Source organism: Stegodyphus dumicola, chromosome 10, assembly GCF_044657685.1.
Source record: "Stegodyphus dumicola isolate Sdum_Otavi_A_Nest chromosome 10, ASM4465768v1".
NCBI lineage: Eukaryota > Metazoa > Arthropoda > Arachnida > Araneae > Eresidae > Stegodyphus > Stegodyphus dumicola.
In genome coordinates, this window is record NC_140777.1 from 156,290,799 (window position 1) to 156,304,829 (window position 14,031).

A 14,031-nucleotide genomic window follows, 5' to 3' on the forward strand; every position below is an offset into this window, starting at 1 on the left:
AATGTATTTTATAAGTGTGTGTATCTATGTATATGCATAATTTGAGAAGGGAAAAAACTGAAAATTTCAACAGTTTTATTTTGATTTTGTAACAAGACAACAATTGTACAAAATTCAAAAACAAAAAATATATTTTACACTGAACATAATAAAAGTAAAAATAAAACTAGCTCTTATTTTTGTATCACAACTTTGTCTCACTCCCTAGATATATTGAAGTAAGCTAAAAAATACAGAATATATCAATTACATAATGTCCAAAATTTTGGTTTCTATTAAAATTATTGAAAATTTTCATATTTCATGATATGTTAATTATCACAAAAGAGAAAATTATAGTCATGTTTTGAAATTAGCTATCATTCTAAAATTCAAATAGCTTCAAGAGCGAAGGTGGGAAGACATATTATGATAGCCAAAAATATTCAATTTATTTAGCTTATAATAACAGTCAAATCTAGTTTTAAGGTAAGTGACCCAATAAGCAAAATGATCTAATATGTAATATTGGACTTGGAATGGTGTAATAATTAAATTATACAACAATATGAATGGAAATTAAAACATTTTAAAGTTCTGTCATTCAATGTATGATTTAATAAAATAATACTGTAAATAGTAATATTATTTTTAAATGATTTGTGCACAACATGGGGACAGAAATACGTTTTAATAACTGTAAAATAATGAAATTCAAGATTAAAATGTTTTCAACTGTAAACTCAAGCAATACTGATATTACAGATCTGCTGTTATATATTATTAATTTAATCAATGTAACTGCATACATATATTTATTTAGCCAGGATTTAATATTTTCAGATGACCTCACGAAATTTGATTCCATTAACACACAATCTACAAAATCAGTTTGTGAAACAGATTTACATACTAATTACATACAAAAATGTTAAAAGTATTCAATAATAAAAATTACAAATAAAAACTCTTAAATTTTGTACATTAAAAAAATAAAGATTTATTAATTTTAACTTCATCGTGCTGGATGCCCATTAAAGCTAAGTAATAAAGTTGTGATGCAGTAAGCTATGCGTACCAGGTTTGCTATCATGTATTTGTCAGGACATCACCTACATGACAGTTTTAAAATTTTTCTCTTATGTAACATAAAAAAAAAGGTTGTTTCCTTTTATTACAAAGGTTTCTTTGAAGGCCTGAACAGCCCTTGAACGCTTTTCCATAAATACAAACCATCTTGCTTATTAATGAATGTATTACATTAAAAATAAATAAATGCAGGGCATTATGATGCATTTTGCTGCTAAATTGAGTACTCAAAATGCATCATTTTTATTAAAATCTAATACTGCAACTATAGTTGGAGAAAAGATTTTTAAACATGAACCTATAAAAGTACTACTGCATTGGCCTTTTCAAGCTTTGAACAATTTACTTTCTAATGCTTAAAATGAATTCAGATTTTGAAGGAAAAACTTTTAAAGAACAAATCTCATCGTCTATTGAATATAATTCAGCTACTTATATCCTTTTAAAGATATGTTCATGAATTTAAAATGATTTTATAAATATTTTGTTCATAGTTTCAGCCTTAAAACAGATTACTAATTTTCAAAATTAGATTCTTAATATGGCAACTTAGTCTGTCTTTCCAACAAACCCTTAATTCGAAACTTATCAAATATCCTGCTTAGTTTTTATAAAAAATGTGATATGTTACCTAAAAAGAATCAAATGTTCACTTGAATATCTTATATCATGCATAATCTTTATGTAATTCTATTCTTATACTAAAAAAATACTTTTAAAGCAATTCCACATAAAATGTCTTTTAAATGAATAACAAAGTAAAGATTTTTACATCTATCAAAATGATTGCTTACAGCACTGCACAAGAAAATAAATATAAAGATGAGTGTATAAATGTTTTAGTATGTGGGATGTAAAATATAAAAAATGTATACAATATCAAACTTCATATACAAAATAAGTGCTTCTTGTTTGTCAGTTAATTACTTATTCAAGGATTTATCATCAAAGTCTGAAAAATTTTTACAGTAATGTTTTCCTTAGAAATCTAGGTAGTGAGACAACTTTAATTAATAAGTGTGTTATTCACTAATCACAAAATCATCTATATTCAGATAAATATAATAGTTATTGTATGTAACAAAATCAAATACTTACACTGCTTATATATTACATTATAATTTTCATCAGATTAAATTCCAATCGACAAAAATGTTAGATTTTGCATGTTAATTGCTTTATAGAAAAGCACAGAAAAGTTTCTCTATTTGTATCTTTTAATTGCCGTAAAGTAAATTGAAAGCTGATTGACTGTATAAACTATTCAAAGAGAGCTACTGCAGAAAACTATGAAACATGACTTCTATTTAAATTTAGTATAAAATCAGGCTTTTGCCTTTCTGAATATCAAATTTTTTATCCACTTAACATAGCTTCAGGTGATTGAAAATAATGGTAATATATGAAAAATTTTAAAATATAAATTTTTTTCTCTACAACTATAATTGATCTAACATAAATATTTTTTGCTTCAAGTATGCTAACTCTTAAAAATCGTGCATATTTAAAGCATATAAACTTTGCAAATGTCAGTGTAGTGAAATGCTAGAATAAGAGAACAAAAGTTAGATTTATAGTTTTTTATAAATCTGATATTTTTATATCTTAAAGCTTATTTAGAAAATATAAGAATATAATGTATCTAACAAAATATTTTTTCTGCATTTTGCTTCTTTTTAGCCTTGTTATATGATGTTCTAGCATACAAACACTTCCGCAGAAGTAAACAAATTATGAGTTAAATCACAATTTAATTTATTTTTCGAATATCTGTTTACCTCTAAGACTAAATGAACAGTTTTAGTAACAGGTTATAAATCTGATTTGTTTGAACATTTATATTAATATCTTACAAATAAATATAATGCATACAGAAAATTAACATAGTATTATATTCCTTCATAAAATGAATGTAACTATGATTTTTAGTGAAGCTTGTAATTTCTTCCGATGAAACTTGTATTTTGATTTTAGATGAAAACTTCTTAATCTTTTATATGAATGACCAAATACATTTCAGCTATTGAGCAGTAAAACATTTAAAGTCCACTACAGCAGGAGATGAAATTATCATTCCAGTACATTACACTTGGACTCAAAAATTTTACAACCATCAAATATTATATACAGGGTGATCAGCGAATAAGCCCTGATTTCAGAATTAAATATCTCTACAACAAAGATCGATAGAATATGCGGTAAACTGTACGTTTATTAGTAAAATTGGTGTACAAAAGTTTATAAAATTTAGTTGTGAAAATCGTTTACAGATGGCGCTCTAATCGCAATGACCTATCAATAGCCTTTAAAATGTGCTTCGAAATCGAAAGTGATCAGTACAACTGTTGGCACAAAGAAAGTGAAATAATGTATTCCATTGAACGTATATTTTGGTTCTGGAATTTCACCGATTAGAACACAGTCCTACGGCAACACGTCGCAGTTTTAAAAACCGATTCTATGTTCCACTTGGACCCGATGCGAAAACCATTCGCAAGCTCTTCGCGAAATTCAAATGGACTGGCAGCGTGGCTGATGATCGAAAGGGAAATGTTGGGCCTAAGCAAACTATAGTTACTCCTGAAAATGCAGCCAAAGTTTCTGGATTTGTTCAGCAAAATCCTAGGAAAAGCATCCGACAGATTGCATCAGAGGCAGGTTTGAAATACACGAGCACACAAAAAATATTTAAAAATAGCCTACGGCTGTTTCCATACAAAATCCAAAGTCATCAGGCCATAACCTATGAAAGCTGTGCAACAAAGGGTTGACTTTGTGAATCAGATTTCTAACAATGATCGACAACGACAGATTTGATGTGAGCTGCATCTGGTTCACAGATGAGGCACATTTTCATTTGAAGGGAATCGTTAATAAACAAAACTGGATATTTTGGGGTACCGAAAATCCTCATTTGTGTGAAGAAAAAGCACTGCATTCGCCTAAAGTTATGGCATGGGCTGCGGTATGCGCCAGAGGCATTATCGGACCCTTTTTCTTACGAGAAACAATAACTACTGAACGTTACGTTACAATTTTGGAACAATTTGTCAGTGCTCAAATAGCGTTGGAGGATCGACCAGGTATCGACTGGTTCATGCAAGAGGGGGCTCGACCATATCAAACAGAGAAAGTTTTTCGCTTTCTTCATGAATACTTTGGGAACAGAGAAATTGCATTAGATTATCCACAATTTACTGACACAGGAATAGCTTGGCCTCCATATTCTCCCGATCTGAGTCCTTGTGACTTCTTTCTGTGAGGCGCATTGAAAAACACTCAATCGAAACAATCCCGCTACTCTAGATAAGCATGAATATCGTTGATTGGTGTTGCATGTGATTCCATTTCCGTCGAGACATTGCAAGAGGTGATGTCAGATTTCATTGTTTGTTTACGCCACCTCATTGTTTCGAATGGTGAACATTTTGAAAAAATTGTATTTTGATTGCAAAGGCTGCTTCACTTTATTTTCTTAATTAATTTTTTTTACTCCTTTCAGAGAAAGTTTTCAGTGCTGTGCGCCATCTGTTAATGATTTTCGTAACTAAATTTTCTAAACTTTTGTACACCACTTTCTAATAAATGTACGGGTTACCGCATAATTCTATCGGTTTTTGTTGCAGAGATATTTAATTTTGAAATCAGGGCTTATTCGCTGATCACCCTGTATTTTATGTAGAAAATTTTGCTTTAATAAATATTTAATGACAACTACTTTATTTCTGAAAAAAATTCTTTTTATAAGAAGTAATGAAAATGAAGCAGGAGATAAAATTATCATTCTAGTACAGTCAAAAGTCGTTAATCCGGACTCATCGGGACTTCGGCGATTCCGGATTATAGATCATCAGTTTAAATCTCGTAAGATGGCATGCAGAAATTATAAAATTAAAAATATGAAACCGTAATTTATGAAATAAAGAACAATTATGATCTAAAGGGTATCAAAATTTACAAAAAAAAAAAAAAAAAAGCTTAATATTTATTTGTTTACTTTATTAAACATTTCTTTCAATGTAAGTTGTTAAGTTGCTTCGTTTTTTATGTGATAATATATTCTCTTTTATTCTATAAACAGACATAATTTCTTGTTCAGTTACAAAGTTCCGCTGTTCAAATCCTATAATTGCTGTGTCTACCGACTAATTCGTCAATCGAAATTTTTTCGTTTTCAATAACCTCTGTCACATTCTTCGCTATCGGAAGCGAATTATAATGACGAGGAATTTGATTTAAATCATATCAACGACGGAGTACATCGAGATGAAATACTACATTTAATAAGGAATTATAAGCCAAATAAAATAAAAACATCTGCCCTGAAGATAAGGATAGTGCTGACAGATCAACTTGCAATTCATTGCGCGCCGCCGCGGCGTTAAAGATAAACAAAGGATATGCCTTTATCCATTTTTTGCAGCAATTCCACTTTTTGTTTAATGAACTTTGAAACATACTTTCGCTTTGTAGATCATTTACATATTAATAAATATATATCAGAAATTCTATTTGACATAATCGAAAGTTCAAGCTTACTTTTATAAAATTGCTCTAACAGTCTGCAAAAAATAATAAGCCGGATCCAATTCAAAGATTAAGGAACAACGCAATCTGCAACATTAACTGAAATAGATAATTAGATAATTTTAGCTTAGCTTATGCCGTCTGTTATACATTAAACGCGCACTCATAAATGTATTTTGTGCACACGCACAAGCATATTCGCAGCCGTAAAGGTCTGCGTCAATGCGACGCATGCGCAGAAAGTTTGTAGCTTTGAGGTCCGGATTATGGGTTTCCGAATTAACGACTTTTGACTGTATATATTTCATATATTTTATTAATTCAATTTATGCTGATATACTGTAACTTTTATATGCAATTTTCTTTTCTTTCTTTTGATAATATGATATATTTTCTAAATATGAATGTGTTTTGAATGAAAAATATAAAATAGTTGCCAACAAAATAGAGTAGGACTTCAGTAACTTTATTGTAGGGGGAAAAATTTTAATTTGGCGTTTCTGCAAATGATATAAATTGGAGCCAAGTATTTTAGTTAACACTGATGATAATGGTATTAATGCTGATCAAATAATTCATCATAAAGGCCACAAAATATTTCTTATAAACCAATACTGACAAAAATATAGATGAATGGAAAATATGAATTTGAAAAATATATTGGGTAGAATTTTATCAGCCAATGGCATAGAAAATATTGCAATTTTTTTAAGCTATTCTTCATAGATAAACTAATAGCATAACACTAGAAATAAATGATTACGTCAAAAACAAATTTAGGTTAAAAAAACCATTAAGAGTTAAATACAAATATATGAAGCAATATAAAATAGAATCTTCAGCAAGCAGTTTTTCATGAAGAAAAATTTTTACACCCATAATTAAGAACACAGAAAATTCTTACCCACAAGGTGTTAGTAAGAATATATTTTAGTAAACTGAATACATATTACAACAGAAATGTAAAATGATGAATACAACCTCTGTTTTGACATAATATTTTAAACATTATGTACCCTAAATATGCATGTTATTTTGTCTACTAATAATTATCTTAAAATTAATTTATTTTACTGCAAATATCATAATATACTATGAAGTAAAAAATGGCATGTTTGAAATAAATTACTGACATCAAGCTAAGTTTCAGAATGAAAATGTGTCAAGTTTTTTAAAACTGAATATCAAATATGAATAAATGTAACTACATAAAAATAGTAACAGAAAGAATGCATACTAGAAATTCCAACTAAATAAATGCCTTATGATCCATAAAACATGGATATAACATTCACATTCTAATTTTAGTAAATTCTTAATATCTTGAATCCTTTCATATCAAATTATATTATGTATTACTATTAAAATGAAGAGAACATTTATATTTGAACACAAATTTAGTTTGATAACATTCTTGTTACCTAAAATGAGCTTTTCGTCTCCTGGACTTAAGATAGCAAGAATTTACTGTAACATTTTTAACACGATAGAATTCTGATAGTCAAAAAATCTGCAATCATTTTAACAACAAACAAAATTTCAGCTTTTTCGAAAATTCGGCGAGGCAATACATTTTCGGCAGTTTTTTTAATATTTATGCACCAATAAATCTTTCAACTAAACTATACTACTTTTATAATACCATGTTGTCGCTTGTATAAGCCACACGGTTTTTCCACAAGCGGATGAAAATTGGATGTGGTTTATAATGCACGAGTGATTAGAAAGAAGTGCACATAAACATGGCAACACAGCAGCACATAATTCAATTGAGTATAAAACCAGTGTTAGATGAACATTACATAGAACTGTACAAGTTTAGTTATGGTTGTAGTAGTCTAAAGGAAAAATGTCACAATTTAGCTATGATTTGTACATTTTAAATCCTACTTTTATCCGATTCTTTGAGGAAAATGGAAACCTAGCTGCAGCATGCCATTTTGACATGGATGAATGCAGCATGCAGTGGTGGAAAAAGCAGAAGAATTACCTTAAGGAACAAGTTGGCAAAAGAAAGGCATTTTATAGAAAAGCAGCTACGTATCCGCAGATAGAAGATATATGTTTCCTTGCATGTGAATGAGGAAAGAAGTTCTGGTTATGCTGTAATTGTACACATGATACATTTCCAAGCTCATGAAGAAGTTTGTTGGATGGACATAAGCCATGACTTTCGAGCAAGTGTATGTTTTATGCATCGGAATGGCTTGTCATTATGTCGTAGGATAACAGTTGCATAACGTATTCTGGCAGACTTTGATGATGAAATTTTGAAATTTCAGAGATACATTATTCACAAGCTAATGGGTGTACATTGTCTGAAATCAATAATGCAGATCAAACATCCAGTTTACTGGGTCATTGCCTATGTCTATTACATTTCCAGCAAGTAGCTCATACGCACTATCATCAAAACTGCAGGTGGTAAGAAGCAGCAATATACAGTTATGCTGGCTGTTCTGGCAGGTGGAAGAAAACTGCCACTGTACATTACGCTAAAACAAAAGACATATTACTCTATATTTTCGTGAACGCACAGAAAAAGGGCTGGATGCAAGAAAATCTTGTATTGGACGGGCTAAAAACAGTCTGGAACAGCTGGAAGACCTCATGGTTTGCTGAAACCTAAGAACTAGTTAGTTTAGAACAGCTTCTGATGTCACTTGAATTCTCAAGTTAAGGAGAAATAAATGAGTTAAAAAATGCTGAGGCTGTGGTTCCTCGAGGCCTAACTTTCACGGTCCAACATCTTTATATAACTGCTAATTGCTTCCTTAAAAATTCATTCCGCAGTGTGTGAATGGATTCTGGCAACCTGGAAAAGTGTTGTTATCATTAACACATTGAGCGCCACGTCAGCCATCTGTGGCTGACACTAGCCTTTCCGTTTAGGCCGTGTCGAGCGCCGCTGCCTAACAGCGTGTAACATGATATATAACTATAAAATTTACGCTGTTTTATGGAATTACAGAAAATTTATTTTATATTTACTTAATTTTGATTCATTACAGGACTAATGGATTTCATTGAAACACGGTAAACATAAAAACAGTTCTTCATTACAGCTATTACAAAATGTGACAACTCTCTTAGTCTTTTTTTCTGGCCATTACTCTACCAGCTTCTGTTGCATTTTTATCATAAAATAATTTACAATATTTCCGTACTTCAGAGGTTTTTCCCGGTTTTCTTTGGAGTTAATGTTATCATATTTTAGATATTCTTGCATTTCTGTTCGATGGAATGTCTTCTTTTTCACAACTTGTAACTATCTTTTACTGTGATACAAACAACTGGCACTACAATACCCACGCTTTTAAGCGACGCTCGTGGCCTGAACAGGATTGCCTAAGAAATACGTGTGACGCTCAACGTGTTAAAGTATTTTTGAAGTGTAGAACATCCAATGCTCTATCTACATGGCTTTGAGGAGGGCATTATGTGCTGATACAGGAATGTAGGATGAATTACTCAGCATTTCTGCATAGGCACTTGCTTTACCAAAAAGAAAAGAAAAAAGAAAGATTGCAGATTTTTCATAGTAAATCCTTTAGAATGTATACTCTACTCTTTTCTAATTCATTTTGAATTTATATGATTAATAAGCAAGGAAATCAGCAAGAAAATGTTTAGTGTTGAATTCAAACAAATGCAGGTGATGCCTTCTGTAGCAGCATTGGTGAGAAGTGGATATGGCACGTTTCTTCCCTGGTTGAAAAACAAATGCTTACTGAATTTTGCTTGTGCAAGAAACGGTTAACAATCTAAGTGGTTTTTTATTATTGAACTGTGTCAATATAGTGATTTTTCATTGTAAAATACTTATTCTGTGTACTATTTTCAATATTCCATCAGTAGAAAAGAAAATTGCAGTGATGCGCCATTAGCAGCAATTTCTAAACTATGGTTATTAGAAAGACTATAAAAAACTCATTTTCCAGTACGCTTATGTTGTTTCAATGAATTTCTAACAAAATTATATTAATAACAAAATTATATAAAATATAAAACAGAATTTTCCATGATGTTTATTTACATTATTTTAAAAAAATTGATTACATAATTGTATTAAATATGATTTCATGTAGGGATGCACAACCTGTGGCCCACGGGCCAAATGTGACTTAGCATTTTTAGTTGATGTGAGAACCTATCTGAATGACCTAAACAAAAAATTGATGGCAAAAAAACTAATTCATCAATCACCTAGCCAATGAAGTAGCTGCTTGCAAGCTAAAACTCCAGCTGTTCTCAAAGCAGTTTGGCTGTCAAAATTTTGTCAATTTTCCTTCCCTGAAGAAACTCAAAGAAAATGTTCCTAATAAACAACTGGATTATTCAAATCAAATAAAAAGGCTGCTTATTTCTTTTAAAAAGCGATTTTCAGATTTTGAGTTGCATAAGGTTAAATTTAAACTGTTTGGGGAACCATTTTCTGTTGTAGTTGAAGAAGGCCCAGAAGAACTTAGCGATTTACAAACTTCTGACTTATGCAAATCCAGATTCCGTGATTTAAATATTCTGGACTTTTATAGAACTCTACCTGCCGAATTTTTGCGCTTAAAAAATATTACAAGCAGATGTGCTACCATTTTTGGTAGTACTTGAATGTAAACAAACATTTTCTCTTATGAATCTAAATAAGTCAAAATTAAGAAGTAAAGTGGCAGATCAACACTTGCAATCTATCTTAAGAATATCAACAAATAACTTTCAACCATATATGTCAAAAATTGTTGATAAAATTCAGTCTCAACATAACTTGTACACATTTTTATTAAAATATTTGTATACAAATATTAAATTATCATGAACAAACATAAACTGTACTTTGTTTTCAAGCTGAACTGGGTCAGTAGCACATGCAAGGGAAAGCCCCATCCCTCTTTGCTTACATATATACATAACAGTTTCCAAATCACTTTAAATTTGATATGGTACATGTCTGAATTGCAAATTAAGCGACTTATTGCATTAATCCCCACAACCGGAAAGTATTTTTGCATACACTATTGCCTCTTGGCAACAAGTCGTTTCTGTTAGTGGCCCTTCTGCTAAAAAGGTTATGCATCCCTAATTTAATGTATATAATTATCTGTTAAATTTTGTTGTTTATACTAAATTAATTGCAGACCATAATAAATAGTACTTATTTTAAATTCCTTATATATGTATATTAAATAACGTGTGTTGATATTGAATGAACTGCTGATTTATTATTTGACGGTATTATAGTCAGTTTTATGCTTGTGATTATTTAACATTTGGCAACAAATTGCAGTTTCTTAAGCCTGAATGCACCAAGGTTGCTATGGGAGGTGAATACCCAAATGCATTGTTGCTAGTTTGTTTACTGAATAAGCTCATTATATTGATGGGAAATAGGGATGAATTGTTAAAAATAGGAGATATTAACATATTTCCTGAAAGGAAAATATAAAGAAGAAAGGGTATTGTAACTAAATTTTTCTCTAGCCTATCTGAAAATTTCAATTCCACCACTTTTTGTTAACTGTTCATAGAACTATTAATCCTAAAGCATTAAATAAAATAGTGTGCCAATTATTAGTATAGAAAGACATTTTAGGGAAAACTGTACTGCTCTGATTTTTGTGAACAAGTGCTTTTATTTACATTTGCTTTTGTTTAAGACTGCAAAAAATAATTTGAAAGTAATTTACTGGCATATATAATTTATATATATCATTGCATTTTTGAAAAACAACTCCAAAATGTCCCTATCATTTATCTTTTTCTCTCTTACTTAAATAATTTTTCATGCATGAATATGTTTCAGTCAACTACATTATTAGTATGCAAAAAAATCCAAATACATATAGTGTAAAAATTAGAAAGGAGTAAACATAAATAAAACTTTTAAAGATATGACCTACAATCCTTCATCCCATTTGTGTAGATTATCAGAATTCTACAGTATTATTTTAACATGTATCTTTTCCATGTTAACCTGCATATGGAACACATATTTACATATAAAAACATGAAATATTAAATTTTGAAATATATCTCGAAAAATGTTTGTACATCACACAAAGATAAAAATGGAAACTTTATATTTTTAGTAGAGACTTAATACATACATCTCACAAAATTTAAATATCACCATACATGATAGTTCATGTACACCTCACCCCCTCCCCCCCCCAAAAAAAATGGATAGTTTTTTGTCTCCTCTTCTACTGGGCCGATTGATGAAACTTAACTTCAGTTTTTCATAACTCAGAAGTGGGATTTATGATATATATTAGATTTATATGTAGCATTTGTCTAACATAGGCATTCTGACATGAAATCGAACTTCAGCTGAAATAACATACTGATTTTTTTCCATATTTTGATTCTATGATTTAAATTATGCCACAGTGCCAAGTTTTGTACAAATCGCTCAAGTAGTTTTTAAAAAATTTAGCTCCTCAATGTTAATTGAATTTGGTATAGTATATTTATTATTATTAATCTCTTTTTTTCACAATTTGAAATTTAGGTTCAATCCAAATAAAATTTGCAGCTATTTCTGATTTTGTATTTTGTAATGACTTTTATAAATTTTTTGAATTATAATCTATAAAAGTGTTACCATCACCTTAAACAAGATGTATTTCTCGGGAAACCTGAAACAAAGTAAAGTAAATAAAGTAAAGTATTCCCCAAGATACACATGAATTTATATATTGGTGCATTATGAAATTCAACATATTTGTTTTAAGCGATAATGACACCAGATGTGGTTTATACACTTTGTTAAAATTATTTGAAATAATGAATGATACACCTTTTTTTACTATTATGCACAATGAAAGGGAAAAGAAAATAGGTTACCATAAATTAAGAATTTTGCCAAGTGAATTAGACTTGGCGCTTGAAAAAAGTGCGGCGCAATAAATTTTTGAATTTCTCGGTAAGTTTCTCACCAAATTTTACAAATCTGATATTTATTCTAAGTTGTGCTTTTGAGACCTAAAAAATGCCATTTAAACTTCATCAATCAGCACTATAATGAATGAGACATACAGAACTGTTCTATTTTTTTTAAGCCCAAAGGGCGTTAGCCCAAGACTATTAATTTCATTTTGGCATTTTGCGTTGATTCACTATAAATGTTGGTTCACTTTTCAAATTGTTGCCACCAAATATTATTGCCCTGTGTTATATTTAAAGAAATTAAATAATGAAGAATCTGCATAAATGTGTGTTTCTCACATTGTGATAAAACAATGGTATTTAGAGGCATCAAATTTTGAATAATGTAATCTTCCACTGATGCCATCTGGAAGCCCCAATTTGGAATTTGTTATATTATCAATTTCATATTTTGTAACAATTTAACGAACTTTTTATTAACAAACTCAAAGATTTCAAAACATTTTTATCTCCAGCGTGCAAGTATCGGAAATTCTAAACATATGCTCATTTTAAAATTATTTTTCAATACTGCTGTTGAATTGAATTTTATGTTCTAAGTTGGAAGGAGATGGTAGTCAATAAATAAAGGTCACACACAAAACGTTAAAAACTCCTCTTTGGGCACAATGTAGTACAATAATGTAAAATATTTAACTTTCCATATTTGCATCATTCAAATAATTTCATTAAAAAGTCTTAAATTCTATATTTTTCAGTTATATTTCAATGATTTGATTTTCCAGTTAGATATAAGCAGGATATTCCAATATGATTTAATCTAATACCACTTAACAATTATTTAAAAAGCTGGACTGAAGACGGCAATCTAATACTCTCACCAAATCTTCTCTGACCTGCACTTAATATTACTCTCTCATAATTATTCATATAGTTAATAAAAATGGATGATTATATGATCATTTTCAATTACAAATGCATTTCATATTGATGTTTTCTGATAATGTGCAAAGGAAAAATCAAAATACCAAACTGATCTTAAAAGATTTTTTTTAATAATGTGCATATGAAAAAAAAAAATCAATCCTGTCTTGGTAAGGAGGGGGGAGAACTGAATGAATATGTGCAGGACTGATTTTCATTAGAAATTTTTAACAAACATTTCAAAATGAATCTTCAATTAAAATTAATAAAATTCAAATTGTTCTAGTTTCAAAAAAATTTTAAAACAAACACTAAACCTCAGGATCACTCTGCTGGGACACTTTTTTCAATTTAAAGCCAGTTTCTATTTCCTGTAATAACAAAGTATGAAGTGTATTTTCTTGACTAATAGGTTTTGGAACCTGTTTGGGTGAGGTAGGAGGAGTTACATATTCAGTAGTAGTAGATGTTGATGGATGAGTATGAAAAGCAGAGCCTTCATTTTCAGAAAATGGCATAGTTTTCAAGAGAGTATCACCATGCAGTTCTGTCTTGCTGGATTCTGAGGAAGTGGCAGAATGTTTCTTTTTTCTCTTTGAAGCTCTGGTAAAAGAATAAGTCATTTGTCAT

The 14,031-nt window shown here is 30.0% G+C and overlaps 1 protein-coding gene across 3 annotated transcripts in view; it reads right to left on the bottom strand.

The window, feature by feature from the left end:
* Positions 1 to 58: 58 nt before the first annotated feature.
* Slob (Slowpoke binding protein) overlaps positions 59 to 14,031 on the bottom strand; it is a 111,264-nt gene continuing 97,291 nt past the window's right edge. For 2 of the 3 annotated variants that reach the window (XM_035352503.2, XM_085825732.1), the window contains one exon: positions 59 to 14,004. In XM_035352503.2, coding sequence (XP_035208394.1) covers positions 13,713 to 14,004 — 292 coding nt within the window. In that variant the 3' untranslated portion in view covers positions 59 to 13,712. The remainder of the gene's footprint in view (positions 14,005 to 14,031) is intronic. The other variant, XR_015043585.1, reaches the window with a different exon arrangement.